At 31.6% G+C, this 17,068-nt stretch overlaps 2 protein-coding genes across 3 annotated transcripts in view; one reads left to right on the top strand and one right to left on the bottom strand.

The window, feature by feature from the left end:
* The window catches only part of spg (dedicator of cytokinesis spg), a 255,921-nt gene that overhangs the window by 85,191 nt on the left and 153,662 nt on the right, over nucleotides 1-17,068 (top strand). The gene's annotated exons all lie outside the window — the stretch shown is intronic.
* Nucleotides 9,542-17,068, bottom strand: part of Inx3 (innexin 3) — a 39,305-nt gene continuing 31,778 nt past the window's right edge. The window contains exons 3-6 of the mRNA XM_072540449.1: nucleotides 15,884-16,089; nucleotides 14,792-15,016; nucleotides 10,706-11,101; nucleotides 9,542-10,144 (exon numbers count right to left, since the gene is read on the bottom strand). Of these exons, the coding sequence (XP_072396550.1) occupies nucleotides 9,956-10,144; nucleotides 10,706-11,101; nucleotides 14,792-15,016; nucleotides 15,884-16,089 (1,016 nt within the window). The 3' untranslated portion in view covers nucleotides 9,542-9,955. The remainder of the gene's footprint in view (nucleotides 10,145-10,705; nucleotides 11,102-14,791; nucleotides 15,017-15,883; nucleotides 16,090-17,068) is intronic.

Genomic DNA, 17,068 nt, shown 5'->3' with positions numbered 1-17,068 from the left:
AATAATTTTGTTTGCGATAACTCAAAACAGATTAGCGGATGTCTCTTGATACCGCTCTCGAAGATTTCGGAGCCAGGATGTTGTTCTTCGGTCTGGGCCCCTTCTTCCGGCGATCTTGCCCTGTATTATAAGCTGTAGAAGGTTATACCTCTAGTAAAGTAAACTTTTTAGCAATTATTATTACCTAAAAGAAACGAATATTGTCAGAAAAATTAAACAATACAAAGTTGTTACATACTGGCTGCATTCTTACTAGCTGAATCATAGATTTAACTGGACACATTTTAATTTACATCTTACAAACCGAACTGTACATTACTAATTGATACCTTCTTACATCTTTATAAGAAGTTAAATATAAATTTCTCTCGATGGTCTGGTAAAAATATTTGTTTTAAAGATGGTTTCAATAAGAAAGACTACGAAAAGACGAAAAATTAAGTAAAATTCACCTTTGTCATTATCATATCGTGACATGTAGCTGCGAAACTTTTCGCTAATTACAAGCTACATACAAATTTAATGTTGTATATAAAAACAAAGTTTATTCAAACATACCAAAAAAATTTAAGGGATATACCCGTTCAAAAACACTAACACTGCACTGCACTAAACTCATGTAGAAGAAGAAAGTAAAAATAATAAGAGATATGTTTCCTTTTTCATCGTTCTCCCATCAGAAGATATTCAGCATTGTAATCGAAACTGCATTGGCAGGTTATAGAAGATAAAAGCTTACGGTGAAATTGTGCTTTCACGACCGTTAAGAATGAACTAATCTGCACTAACTTAAAAATTAATTTCTTGCTAGTTTGATCCATACTTCACTTTACTTCATACTATTTTATTGACTGCTATTAGATAATATTAACAACCACTGCCAGGGATTACTTGGTCGCCAGAGGTCCTCAAACATTGCTAATATCGGCGAAAAGCCGGTAACGGCTCCTCGAAAAATTTTCCCAACCTGCGGGAGGTGGAAGAGTCTCGCCTCTTAACCTTGAATAGCCTGATCGGAGCTCTATATTTTGATATCACGCCTATCTTGATTGAAAACTGAATAATTAAAATTTCTTTAGGCGGATAACAGAGAACGAATTGAAGAGAGAGGCGGTAAATAACCATCTTGGTTAGTTACCGACGCAATTCTAAAGCGTTATTCGGTGCAATTAAGACTGTATAAACAAACACTCTTTTCGTTCGAAATTCGAGTGTTTCTTTTTCGAATATTCTGAGATGCAATTAGAATGTTTATAAAAACTTTATTTTGGACAGTAGAAAGACGTATATTAAAACCTTATACAGGGTTTAAACAGGGTAGAACAAAACAAAATCTACAATATTAATCTATAAACTACTATGAAATTTCACAAATAAACTTTAATTGATGAGTTTTATTTTGTTACACTGCATGCGAATAATTATTTTTTTTTAGTTTTAAGTTACAATTAATATTGACAATGAGCACGTGTGCTTGAAGTGGAAGAAAATAGTAAACGCGGCCAAGACTCACCTAGACTTGTAGAACACAGTGATACAACCGATGATGATGATGAATAGATAGTTCGGACTGAGTTCAGTGCATAAAGTATATATAAGTCAACTCCTGTATATAGTACGACGATAACTGTTTGTTACCTAAATAAATAACATTAAGGAATAACCCAAATATTTTGACTTTTTTGGCATAAAAACATGTAAAATGAACAATATTTAGTATTTTTAGGCGTAATTTTTATTTACAAAAAAAAATTATAAAATTGGATTTCTAAGTACCTTTAGGAAATAAGTAAACATAAAACGGGTACTTATCTGATAAATGCAAACATAACCGTTACTATGCCACATAAACCATTTCTAAAAGGAGAATAATACATATAATTACAGTGTATCAGGCAAGCGAAATAAATCAAATAAATGCAAGCATTTAAACTCTATGGTATTTTGAAGTACAAAACGATGTGATTTTGTTGAAAAAGTTTCATCTAAATAATGGGAAAGTGTATGTGAGAAAACGATCAAAATCGAAGACGAATTTATCAAGCAAAAGTCTTTCATGAGATAATAATAAATCTTGATGAAGATTGCGATGTGTCTGATGATGAATCTTATAATGAAACAAGGTATGAATAACTCGAATTATAAATATGTACAAAACATCTTAGAAATTCTCTGTAATTTAATAAAAGCTTTCGTTAAAATTATTATTTTGTCATTACCTGATTAGGATTTGACCGAAACGTCAAATAGCATTAAGTGCGATTAAAAAGTTCTTACAATTTATCGAGACAAAGACAAAACCGATTAAAAATTCAAAACCTTATATTACTTAATGCAATTTAATATTTGTATTCCTTATGGAATATGGTGAGTCAGGTACTTTGTTTAATGTAAATGTTAACGTTATTTATATCAGAAAAGCGGTAAGTTAAAGAAAAGATTGGAATAAAAGACAGTCCGGTCCGAGACCATTTTTTTTTCTTTTCCAATTTTCTTTGTTTCCATCTACGCACTTCGCCATTTTTTGCTTTCTTGACTAGGGCACCTTTGGACAACAAATGGTAAATAGCAGATATGAGGAGCATGTCGTAGCATTATACATATAAAATTACAATGACGATTACATTTTTGAATAACGTTTGACGTTTCGATTTCCACTCCTTAAATCCTTAAATATAACTTTTTTGTTAATAAATTTTGGTATTAAAACCATTGCATATACAATATAATAATCAAAACAGTTTCTGCTTTATTCTTGTACCTTCCCTAATAGTATAATATATATAATAGTATAATTCGATATTTCCTAAATGAAAAGTCTTTTTAAAAAAAACTAAAGCATGCCGATTTTTAAGTTTAATGTTCCACATGTTACAATAAAATTTCATTACACAAGGTGATACACATTAAGGTGATGATGTCATCGGCTCTTTTTTTTTAAATGTAACACCCTGTATTTTAGGACATTTTTAGGTCGAATAAAATCATCTGATTCCAAAAAAGTATAATACTGGGGTCTAACAGATATAATTTAAAAGATATGAGCTTAGAAAATTAATTTTTATTGATTTCTAATGTTAATAAATTATAAATAAATTATAATAAATAACTTGAAAGTAATCCAGTAATTAATACATGACTTTATCTTAAATGTTCGAATTGTAGCCCTTGTTGTATTTGACAGTAACCCAAACGTTGTACAAATTCTTGTAGAACCTTGTTTATGCTTTCTTGAGAAATATTGTTTATTTATTTACGAATTCTGGCTTTTAAGTCTTTAATATTTGCAGGTTTCGTTTTATAAACAACATACTTCAAATGAGGAAATTCATAAAATAATCCAAAGGATTGAGGTCTGGTGACCTTGTTGGCCATTAAATATGTTCACGTCTTCCAATCCACCTGTTCGGAATAATTTCGTTTAGGTACCTTCGAACCTCTACAGCATAATGCGGAGGCGCACCATCATGTTGAAACCATAAGCTTTTATCAAAACTTCCAGGATTATTTCTACTGGGGAATAAATTAACTAAAGTAGGTACGAGATACCACCTTAAAAACTGAAGGTATACTGGCCCGTTTAAATTACCTTCGAAAAAGTAGGGTCCGATGATTCTATTTCTTACAATGCCTTTTACAGGTATTGTGTATGATGTTCCCGCATCCAGTTGTGGTTTTTTTTGCCCAGTATCTACAATTCTGACTGTTAACCTCGCCGTTTAATGTGAATGTAGGCTCATCAGAAAAAAATAATATTTTGAACCAAGAGAGGGTTTCGGTTTCAGTTATCCATTATTGTTTCCCAAAATTGTATTCTTTTATCTGGATTGTCCTCGTTTAATTCCTGTACAAGTGTGCATCTAAATGGGTGCCATTTATCAAGTTTTATTACTTTGCGTACTGTTGTTTTGCAAACATCGAGATCGCGACTAACCTTACGAACAGAAGTGTGCGCATCTTCTTCAAAAGTAAGTAGAACATGTAATGTTGTATCATAATTTAGAGAGGTAGGGAGACTTGATTTGCGTGCAATTTCAACCGTACCAGTTTCTCGAAATTTCTTTTTAATCTTACTTACTTTTGACTTCGTTATGGGTCTTTCTGGATATTAATCATTAAATAAATTACACACTTTCATCTGAGTTCGCAATTTGTCTACATAACCAATCATTATGAGTATTTCAATTCTTTGCTTTACACTCGAATTCATTTCTACTACAATTTAATTCTAAGCAATAATACAGAACATTCACGAATTAATACAATTATTGTACTACTTAATTGTTAATGAATGTTACTAAAAATAATTACATTTCAATAAAAACTAGTAGTAGGCTACCTTTATGCAATTGATAATAAATAATTTATTTTCTAAGCGCATATCTTCCAAATTATATCCATTAGACCCCGAGTATTTTACTGGTAGAATGTAGAACAATAAACTTAAAAATCGACGTGTTTTAGATTTTTTTAAAAAGACTTCATTTAGGAAATATCGAATTTATTCCATACTTTACGGACACACTGTATAGTTTTTTACATAAAAAAGTCTCAATAATAAAATCACTCTAATAAAATTACACTACAAAAGTGTTTACAAAACATTAATGAATGAGGAAATTATCCAAATTAATACTCGTTGTTAAATAACTTACTAACACATAACATTTAATTTTGTTGTGTTCTACATTTGAATCACTATGTAAAACACTATGCCGAACATGTCATTGACTTCTTTGTTTCAGTAGGAAAAAAATGTGTAAAGTAAGAATAATTACAATGTCAGTAATTACATTATTACTGCAAATTAGTTAAAAACCAATAGGTATTATTGAAAATTTATTTGCATAATTTATTTAAATATAAGAAAACTACTACCCGTAAGGCTTTTATAATTCTTCAAGTAATTCTAGAAATTGTATCTACAGGGTCTCCCATGAAGAATGGCGCATAGAATAACTGGAGATTCTGTTTTTTTAAAATAAGACGTTTCATCGCAAAGGGTTAGATAAAATTTTGCTTATTTCCGAAATTAAAGGGATTGAATTTGAAAATTGGCCATATTTTTTTATTATTCGGTATAATTTTTCGTAATTATGTGGTATGGATAAGTAAAAATTTTTTGCCACCGATGACACGCTAGTTCTAATTACAGTTTTAAAATTTACCATATTTATGTTTTACATAAATTATATATTCTTATTAGAAAATCATAAAATCGCCGGTTTTCGAGATATTTTCAAAAATTTTCTTTTTGAAACTTTAAAAAGTTTGTTTTCCAAATGAACTTTAGCAAACTTTTCAGTTAATTGTCTATTGAATTTGATGAAGACTATCGCAATGCAGATTTCCTTACTCTAACATTTTTGTGTGCCCATTGAAATGAATAACTAGCGTAACTAAACAGTACTATTACTATTCTTAATTCTAACGTTTACAGAAATTTCTGCAATTTATCAAACCTCTGCGCAACATATTAAGAAACCGTTTTAGTTTCCATTATGAGTTTAATAATTCTACGTCTATTTCAAATAGAAATATTATTCAATCAAATTCGGTCAAGTATATTATTATATAACAAAGTCTCATCCAAATAAAAGTTAATTCTTCATTCTTCTCGGTAACTTCTAATTGTTCATCGTCCTACATTGTAAGATGACAATACAATAATCCCGTTTCCATCTCAATTAAAAGTAATATCCTGTTATGTTTTCCCAGCGCACTCAATTTTTTTTTTTCGCTTAGTTAAATATTATGTTTATGTGGGATAACCACAATTGATTTTAAGGAAAATTACATTTTTAACTGTTGTTTGACGTTTCGATTTCCACTCAGGAAATTGTTTTCGTCTTTTTTTAAACCCATTGGAAATCGAAACGTCAAACAGATCTATGCCATCCTGAGATTTTCTAAATAGTACTCTACCGCTATGTTTATTATACAATAAAGTTTATTATTCAACGAAAAATTCCAGGATTATCAAATGTTTCTAGCTCACCAGCGCCAAATTCCACAAAATATAGTCTATAATTTTCAATGAATTTTTCAAATATACCTAACAAGCTACATCTGACATTCTTTAATAATTACATCTAAAAAGCATACAAACAAGTTGAATTTTACTGTCAATTTTGTGATTTTAAAATAGGTGCAAAAAGTTTGCCACTTCTGCCCCCCAGAATTCACCGTAAAACCCCTCCTAATAGGGGGGAATACGGAAAACATCGATTTATAAAGAATGCCGTAGAAAAATAAATGTTTCAAACAAGAAATGTGCTGAAATAATTTTGAACAAAAATGTCCATTAGCTTTTTTTGTGTAGAATCAACCGTTCTCTCAGAAACAAGGCCTGAACCGAACGGTGATTTTAAATGTCAGTTAGCCGCGCGAAATCAATTTTTAAATAAAATTTGTATCAACTCGACGGTAAAAATTCGATATCTTTTGATCAGAGTGTACATACTATCGACAAAAATCGATATGAGTTTTAAAGGTGGAGAGTGCAGCTTTCGTATGCAATTTTTGCATTTTGCCGCAAATGTTTCTTTCAGTTTTTGCCATTCTTTATGATTCTCATGAGATCAATAAAATTTATTACTTCCATTGACCGGTCGCTGTGGAAGTTACATTGTTAGAACATAATCTTCAAAACTTGAAATAATATGAACAATAACATGAAATTTTGATTTTGAGTTTTGGCAACAAATATGAGGCATTTGAAATACACAAAACTAAAATTAACAACCAAGGTGATAACAAATAAACCGAATGAAATTATAAAACTTGCAGAAGAACAACAAGGTTTTAAGTCAGGACGATAATGCACCGACGCTATATTCATAATGAGGCAAGTGCAAGAGAAATCATTAGAATACAACAAACCGACATATCTATGTTTCGTGGACCTTAAGAAGGCATTTGATCGGGTAAAATTCAAGGACGTTATTCACTTATTGTACTCAAAAGAGATACCTCTAGGAATAATCAAAAGGATCGAAAATATCTACCAAAACAACACAATAAAAGTAAAAGTAGAAGATGAACTAACTGACCCTATTGAAGCTGGCAATGGGATAAGACAGGAAGATTCCCTGAGTCCTCTATTGTTTAACCTTATTATGGATGAAATAATAAAAAAGTATTAACTTAAAAAGGATACCAAATGAGAGAAAAAAAAATTTAATTAATTTGCTAGGCAGGCGACGCAATACTACTCTCTCAAAGTGAGGGTGATTTACATCGTATGATACACCAATTTAATTTAACCTCCAGAAAATTTAAGATGTAAATTGGAGCTGGAAGGTCAAATAATAGAACAAGTGATGGGTTTTAAATATCTAGGCATCACATTATCTAGCTACGGAAAGCTCGAAACAGAAGTCGAAGATCAAGTGAATAGAGCAAAGAGAGCCCCTGGTTGCCTGAATGAAATAATATGGAGAAATAAAAATATCGGGAAAGAAATGAAAGGCAGAATTTGCAAAACAGTCATAAGACAAATAATGACATACGCGGCAGAAACACGACCTTTCACAGAGAGGACAAAAAGGATGTTAGGAACAGCAGAGATGAAAACACAAAAATCGATGGTAAAATACTATCGGACAGAGCTAGAAGTACATATATGCGACTTACATACAAGGTGGAGAACATCAAGCACCTGGTAAGAAATAGAAGAGTAGAATGGAACGATCATATAAGCTGAATGACAACAAACAGAGTAGTAAAGACGGCAAGAGACGGCTACTCAATAGGAAGACGATCAGTAGGAAGACCACGAAAACGATGGAACGACAACTTACTGGAGGCAAATTGAAAAACAGACAGCCATTACATAAAAAGAAGAAGAAAAAGAAGACATTTCTTGTTTAACATTTGATTCCACGGTGTAAAGATTCTTGGTAAATCGATGTTTTTCCTTTTTTCCCCCATTACGAGGGGCGTTTTAGGGTCCCAAAATTGACATTCTCAGTAAAATTCAGTTTGTTAGTATGGTTTTTAAAGGTTCAGTGGCATTTTCGTTTTTGATGACTGGAGTATTAAATGCGTGGGCGAATCCATCTTTACCCCGCGCTTAGTCTTATTACGGGACGTCTTTTATTACATTGTATCCTATGGAACGAATTATAGTTGTGATAAAAGATAATGAAACAAAAGTTCTTGTGTGTTATTTATATTTTCCTAGGACATCTATTGAAAAAGTGGAATTAATATTCCCTGTGGTTGGTTCCTTTTTTATGCCTCCTGAAGGTGTAGCAGGATTATTTGAGAGATATATAAGAAACTAAATACTATTATTTCACCCGCGGAATATACCAGTGTTTTTAAACAATTTCCAAGCGTAATTAATGTTGAAAAAGATAAGCCTGTGTACGACTGGAAAAATTTCACAGAAACTTATACCAAACGTCCTAGTGCATGGCATTTTAAATTTAATCCAGCCAAACGTTTCATATTTACTAAATCTCAGCGAGAAAATATATTAGAGTAAGGATAAGTAACTTACATAGTAGAACTCGGTACACCTAAAGGAGTTCTAAAAAAAACATCCATAATAACTTTAAGCAACTTTCGGTCAATCCGACACAAGTCCTTCCTTTGGTGTACATCCCTTCATACATATATACTTTACGAGCCTTACATACTTCTCAGGAACCCATTTCTCTGTCATGCATCTCCATAGCTCTTGTCTAGGGACTGTCATACGCCTTCTTAAGATCTATAAATATCAAATGTAGCTCTTTTTTCTTCTCGCCGTATTTCTCTATCAACTGTCTCGAAGCGAACAAGGCATCCACTGTCCTTCTTCGTAGCATAAACCCAAACCGTTCTAATATCGATGTCTCTCTGTCCTCGACAGTTCTCTCCTAAATTATCATTGTGTGTGACATCTCTATAATTGCTACAGTCCCGGATGTTCCATTTACCGTTATACATCCATCTCTCTCTCCATGCGTCGGCATCCATTCTTCCTCGTAATATGTCACAAATGAATAGTACTCAGTTTATAATAAATTATAAACATCCATCTTAAAATAGTTCAATTATTGAACTAAGGTAGTTGCATTACCACCTGATATCAAATTCCAGTATTATGTATATACAAATATTGTTTACGCCAAATAAAGGTTTGGTAGAAATTGTAGCTTACTATCCCATGATTTTGTGTATATGGTTAATTGCGTGATGGAAGTGGTGTTACGGGGTGCTTAAAAGAAATTTCCAGCTCAAATCCTATTGTAAAGTGTTATATAATGCATAATTACAACCTATAACACAGCCATGTGATGTGGATTGCATATCTAAAAGTCTTATCAATTAAATTATACTTTATTTTCCTCATTTTAGTATTATATTTTTTAATAATTGAAATTATTTTAAAACTTTTGCTGCACCGCAAGTCTTATCTACCAAGGATATCTTAAAATAATAAAATATATTCGGTTCCATACAATATCTTCTGTATTTGGTTGCCGTTGAGTTTACATATTTATATTGAAATTATCATTTCAAAAGTTTTGTAAAACTGAAAAGTCAAATCTTTACCAAAAATATTTATTGAAAAAGGCACTTGTCTACAAAAAAGTATATCTATTGCATCTAAAGAATATATGTCATATATACTGATCTAGTAAACATTTGTATACATTATAAATTGGTCCCAATAAAATTCGTAAAGCCTGCAAAAGCAGATTATATCAATTACTTAATAATCACATAATAAGTAGAAAATACACTAATTTGGAGATCTACAGCTCTTAATTATGGCGAATTAAAGTTAACAATATAAAATAGCTTATAAATTACAGAAATAACTATATGTCTAGAATGAAACTATAAAATATGTCGTTGTCTTACATACAATTCTTAAAAGTAATGGGCTCGTAGTCTACATCCCATTCAAAACGTCTCTTAATGTCTAACTTTGTTCGTGAAGTCAATTGCATTTGTAGAATTAGGCTTCCGTCTCCTTGAACTTAACTATTTCTGGATACATTGGACTCAGTTCTAGAGTGCTGGGGGCAGATGGTAAGTTGCTGTTGCTACCGAAATTCAGTCTTCTTACAAATTCGTCTAAAATTTCGCCAAATACCAATTGGTTTGTGTTTTGTCCCAGTAAATGGATCAAAAGGAAGTCACCAACCTAAAAAATACGTTTATCTAGTAAACAAGGATAGTAATCATTAATTAAATAAAATTCCTTTCGGATCTGAGTTTACTGTTAAATGATAATCCTTTATATTCTCCGTAACTAGAATTTTTCTTTCCTTTTTTCACGTATATTAACTATGTGTTTTTGTATTGACTGCTTCTTTCCGTAAGTCTTTTTGTTGATCGGGTACTTTTGAACCTTCTATATTTTTCTTTTTATTGGTGTCTTTATTTATTTGATTTGTACCATATTCTTACTAAATTTGACAATCAATTAAATCTTTTGTATATGTTTATTCCTTTATATTTAAGAAATTGTATTTTTCTATTCTTGATTGATGTGTACGGAATTTATTTTAATTTTAAGTGTATATTTTATACCGTTAACTAACCTGTTTCAGCTGGCTAATTTTCGGAAATGTCTTTGTTAATATAGACGAAAACAATATGATGCTATGCAATCTCAAAGTTATTGAGTAAATTACCACCTTTTTGTCATTTTTAATTTAAAAAACTATTTTTATAGAATGTAGTAAACTTTTAATGCACATACCTGTGTTTTTCTAACAATGGTCTCAACAGCATTGGGTACCTTAAATCTGAATCTCCTCTTCAAAATCGTTTCTCTTGTACTAGGTAGTAATACCACAGCTGCCGAATACACAATAGCCAAACCAGATAGTATAGCTAAAATAATAAACCAGAACCATAGGAAAATGTAAATCTTCTCGTTGAGAATGTTCAAGGCCAACACACAGAGGGCGTCATGCTTTTGAATTGATCCCGAAGGACCGAATTTGTGGAATGTACATTTTGTTACCCTTGGAAAGATGGCTACCATCGGGTCCGTGCGGTTTTCTTGATTCATGTTCGAAAAGGAAACTACGTCAGTGCCGTAGGTTAGGAACGCTCCACCGAGGAATTTGTCAGTCATGAATATGTTTACCATCTAAAAAGAATATACATAAATAATTAAAAATGTGCAAAAAAATCTTTATTGTGATATTTAAATTATTATGAGAGTAAATATGGGATAAGTGATGATTTAATATATAATTGTTTTATAATAAAATCCTAAGTACATGGTGCTTTGTGTTAAACATTAGAGCTCTGCAGTAGACAAAAAAGGTAAAGGTGTGAAAGTTAATTAATGATCAAAACGTTGAACTTGAACAGAGAGATATTCTTAAATGGTAAATCAAGTACTCAATGCCGATAAATATAGATTCTAATCTTAAATCTAAATTTCTTTTAGAAACCTGAATACTTAAAAAGTTCACTTTTTTCAGTGTATTCTTTGAAAAGCTGAAAAATGTGTAACGATCTCCTCGGGTTTATAAAGTTTATATGAGAAAAATCATATATTGCAACTGTCAAATGTAGTATTTCGTAGTAATCTAATTCACCACGAATATCCCAATATTGTATCTTCTCTAATTTTGGATAGCACTTTAAACGTTGTTGCTTTACTTCATAGAATCTGTTGATTTTAGTTAAAATTTACAATTCTTGCCGCAGAATTGGCATTATATAACTGTTAAGGATGCATTGGTATCTGTGGTGCATAATAAATATATTTAACAGGAACCACATCCTATACAATTTGATTGCACTTAATGTAGTTTTTGGCATTCACTTTACTTGGTGTTAATTTTGATAAAATATTATGTACTTCCTTTACTTATAAATACGACAGATTATGGTATTTTAACAAAAACCCGTTATTGACAATCTAGTTAGGTTAGGTTAAGTAAGGTTTAAAATAAGAATAGTTACCTAGACTGTGCACTACAATGTAAATCCGTTCCCCCAGTGCGACAGAGAAAAAGGATGCGAGCAGTCCTTGCATATCTTTCTAATGGGCGGGGTCTATTGACCACGTAGCCTTCCGACTACTAAACAACAGTGAGATCATAACAAGTTGAGTAATAGCGACGTAATATTTCTACTTTTTGGACCTGGATAAATCGGGGGGGGGAGAATCGGGGTTTGACTCTTTCACTGATTTTTCTTTTTTATATATAAATTTAATATTTAATCTGTAAGTAAATCTTGCAAATAATAAATGTGTGTAATATATCTTTAAAAATGTAAAAGGTAATGTTATTTTTAAATAAATTAATAGCAGAATAATAGAACAGTATAAAGTAATTGTTAAATATTCGTACTAATTAACAATTATAATATTAGCATAATACGCTATATATTATCTAGAGTTGCTTTATTATAATTAGACCTTCCGATGGGCGCGCGTCACGATCATCTACAGTTCCACCCTTGTATTTATAAATTTGAGGAAGTGATGGCTTATGTTTTATCTATTTATTGTCTATTTTAGTAATACTAATCCGTTGTCAAATTTTGTCGCGAGAGGTCACTGTATTCAAGTAGTTCTAACTCCTATTGTATGTGGTACTTTTTATGTAACTTTTTACTTTTATTTCAAACGATATTATTACGAGTACATTGTAAATTTAACTTATTTCGCATGTTAATGCAATGGTTACAAAAATGTACTTTTTTGGCAATATAGCTACCAGAAAAAAATATTTTAAATTCGATAATCCAGAAGATTACTTTATATTATAGAGGCATAGAGGATATAGAAGTTATATTTATTTTGCTATCTCAATTATGCTTGGTAGTGGGAAGAACACGTGATCGATAAACCCCGCCCATTAGAAAAAGATGCAAGTACTGCTCGCTTCTTTTCTAATCCCGTATAGTTTACAGTACATTTTGCCGTATAAAACAGTCGAGGATCCTCGGCTGTTTTATTAGTGAGAAACTACAATTTTACGATTTTAATCCACTATCTAAAATATAAATGATCCACTGAATCTATGTTTTATGCTGTGTTAATTATCTGAAATATTATTTTCCAGAAATAACGTGCCTCGCCCCAAAAAGGGCGTATTATATGGATTGACGCAATTTCACAATTTAATCATGTTACACAAATTATAATTTAGGAAATAAAATTCAACTTTAATGAAAGAACTTCCCAATATCCCTTAAAAATCAATAAGCATTTTCATTCGTAACTTTATTCTACCGGATATTTCAATAGATACTGGTTTTATTCCTCGAAAAAATCCGAAGGGAGTATAAGGTTTTGTTAATGAACTATGTAGATTGAATCTAGATGATGGTCGAATAATTAGTATCCAGATCAGGATCAGCCAAATATGTCATCTCAATGGTATTAAAAAAAGACAAATTATAAAAGATGTTAATTTATTAAGAGTTGTGTAAGACATTATTGTGTATACTCCTCAATATATTAATTCAAGTTATTAGCTTCCCTATATAATCCCATAAAATATAGTATTTATTAAAGCAATGGTTAATTGTTATAATAATAGTTAAATTACACCAAAATGAATTTAATTACTATGAGTTTTAAAAAAGGAAGTTGTCATTTTCACAATGGTAAAACTAGAAATTCCAAGACTCAATCATCGCCCTTCATTATATTGGCTGCCTTTATTTGTCATCACAGATAGCAGGAAGAATAGACAGGGCGAACGAAGCTTATTGAAAATAGAACCTAAAATTTAGCTTTATGATCGCTGGATGAGAAGTAATGATGTATGATCTTGAAAAGTAATTAGAGAAGATGAAACGGGACCAGAGAATGTACGTGGCAAAAGGCAAAAGTGTATGTTCGATTTAAAGTAATAAAAATGATAAGAGTTTTACATTTTTTTATCTTAGATAATGTCGCATGTCGAATGACAAACACATTAGTACTGATTATCTCTTTCCAGCATTTGTTTTGTGTTATTTTATAATTTACATTTTATTTGAGTTTACCGCCATTTAATTACCAAATTTCAATACCTATGTGTTACTATGTGGCGCTTTTATAATGCTTACAAATACCGAAAATTATTCATACATACAGGGTGTCCAGAATGCTTCCTAAGGGAGCTAGAGCTCTTTGAAGATGTTGCCTTGTAATTAGCTTTTGTTAAATACCTACAGAAGGTTTTTATTTAGAAAAATGAAAACTTGTACGATTATTTATCCTCCAGAGTTGAGTCGATTCTATTAATTGCCAATTTCTAGTACCGGTCATAGGCGTCCGTTTTAGGTAGGTCAACGGTTATTTTAACGCATAACTTTTTTAAGGTACAAGCTCTGCTACAAGGAGATTTTCCTACTTAAAAAATTTTCGGTGTATCCTACAGACTTAAACTAAGAGTACCTTTTACTAGAATATCTGAAAATTTAATAGCTTAAAAGACAGTTGGCCGTTGACCTACCCAAAACGGACGCCTATGAACGGTACTAGAAATTCGCAATTAATGGAATCTATTCAACTCCTGAGGATAAATAATCGTACCAGTTTTTACTATTCTAAACAGAAGTGTTCTAGAGGGCATTAAAAAAAAATTACTTACAAGGCGCCATCTTCAAAGAGCTCTAGCTCCCTTAGGAAGCATTTTCGGACTAGGTGAATTGGGTTATAAATCGTCTTAAAATTATCTGAGGAATCTCCGGTTTTCGTTTGTCAGGAGAGTTTCTGGACACCCTGTATATACCTAATTACATATATTCTACTTATGTATGTCACTTATGACCGAACGATTCGGTATTTCGTATATTAAACGAAAGTATTTGGTTATATACTTACCACATTAACGAAGTTTAGAGCTTCACAAATAAAGTATCCGAATGCATAGGAAGTATGCATGTGCATCGTTTCTATAAGATACTGTACGAGTCTATTCTGTCTATGTTCTCTCTCTGCCTTCTCACCAACTCCAACCATCGATCCTCTCATACCCTCGGTGATCATGCGAATTTTTCCTTGCTCCCAATTTTTCCACAACCAATGAGGAATGTAAAAGAGCACCCCCTATAAAATATGTATTTATAAGTATTGAAGTTTATAAACAATATCTATCTCTATTATTAAAAAAACAGACAAACTATTACAGTAATTAAGGCAGCTTGTGTGACAAAGGAAACAAAAACGTTTGATAGAAAAGTACAAGTTTGTTATCAACTTCGGTTTGGCAAAACTTCCAATCTGGAATCCCAAATGTTCATAAAGATTTATGTCCACTACTTTGATCATTTTATTTTAATGAAAGATTCTTTCAGTGAAAGAAGAAGATTAAGCTATCCAATCCAAATATGTGACCTGCTATATTAATAGTAAACAGTAGTATATAAATATTATAAAACAGTATTTTTTAGTATTTCATTCAATGTTAATTTGTATGTTTAAACGGTGCCACGGTGCAATATCTCATGCTCAAGAGACCAAAAAGACACATTATGTGCAACTTAATTTCTTTCTATTTCCATCAACAGTAGAAACACATTACATATACAAAATTACACCGAAATAAATAAGTAATCAAAAGGCGTGCCTAACAGGCAAAAGTTGTGATATATCATAACGGATTGGAATGATTTTATGGAACGTGTAAATGGAAACCAGAAAGCCAAAGATGGGATTGAAGCATAATGTAGAATGTAAGATTGACACTCTCAATTTGGAGGTCCAATTTCTAAAACCTAAAATAATACTACCGAGACTCACAAGGGTTATATTGCTAGAATGCTTATAAATGTGAAGTGGGTTATATAAAATAATGACTAACTATTTCTGAGCAGTTCTAGCCAAAATATTGTTGTTCGTGTTATTAATCTGTTCATTCATTTCATACTTTTTTAACTGTTGTTTTGACTGGAAAATTGTCATATAAATACATACCTGGAAGAATAAAACGAAGGGAACCCATTGGTAGTAGCTGTGGTATCTCTTATCCTGATTTTCGTTACCAAGACCAGGATGAGCAACCTCGGTGCCGACGCGTTTTCCTTGTTCGTGGGGTAACGTAAAAGTGTGTGTTATCCAACAAAACGTATTTATTACATGGCCTGGCACACCCCTGTCGTTGATGCACTGAATGGGGTCACCTAAAAAATATGGATTTAACATTAACTTGTTTTATAGTATGAGTCAGTTAGAATTTATGTGCAATAAAGTAGGTAAGGATAGGACGAATCCTTTGGCTCTCGTTTCGACTATATATTATGGATTCAAATTTCAATAAAGTATGTTAATAATATAAATTCAAGGCGAATAAATTACCACCGATATATTTTGGAAAAAATGATGCTAGAAGTTAAGAAAATCATTGTTCTGTGCTATTTGACACATTAATTGTTTTAATTAGCCAACGTTAGAAACAAAGTAAAATTTATGGAAAAATTTATAAAAGTATAAAAACTTTCGTTTTTAGAAATAATTATTTCCTGGGTTTCCTGAATGCTCTTCAAAACGGACCTATTCATTAATTTGTTCAAGATACATCTATAGCTTGTCTTTTGCAAACTTTCTCGTTACGATTTATTCTGGTTTTACTTCTTTTTATTTTGGTGGCACCCACCAAAATCCATCATTTTATTTTCCCCTAATTGTTTCTTGTGCTATCGGCGGTAAATGCGGAAATTGTCATGGAATAGGAGATCATTTCGTTCTTGCCTTCGTACCCATCCGCGGAACTATTATTTTGCGCATTTCTGTTAAAACTATAAGTACACATGCCATGATAAGTTAAAAGACATTCTTGAAAGAAAGGACATAGATAATAAAGATCTGCGAATAATCCTCAATCTATATTGGAATCAGAAAGCTAACATCAAAATAGAAAATGAGATATCACAAGCAATAGAAATACGTAGAGGAGTACGACAGGGATGCATTTTGTCACCGCTGCTATATAATGTTTATAGTGAAAGCATCTGCCAGGAAATCCTTTTGCAAGCAAACGAAGGAATCGTAATCAATGGAGAGGTTGTAAGTAATATTCGATACGCAGACGACACTGTACTAGTTGCAAGAACAGTAGAAGCATTACAACGATTACTTACAAATATAAATATTGCCTGCAAC

This window comes from Diabrotica undecimpunctata, chromosome 8 (genome assembly GCF_040954645.1).
Source record: "Diabrotica undecimpunctata isolate CICGRU chromosome 8, icDiaUnde3, whole genome shotgun sequence".
Taxonomy (NCBI): domain Eukaryota; kingdom Metazoa; phylum Arthropoda; class Insecta; order Coleoptera; family Chrysomelidae; genus Diabrotica; species Diabrotica undecimpunctata.
The sequence above is the reverse complement of the archived record's forward strand: the minus strand, read 5'-3'. Positions and strand labels throughout refer to the sequence as shown.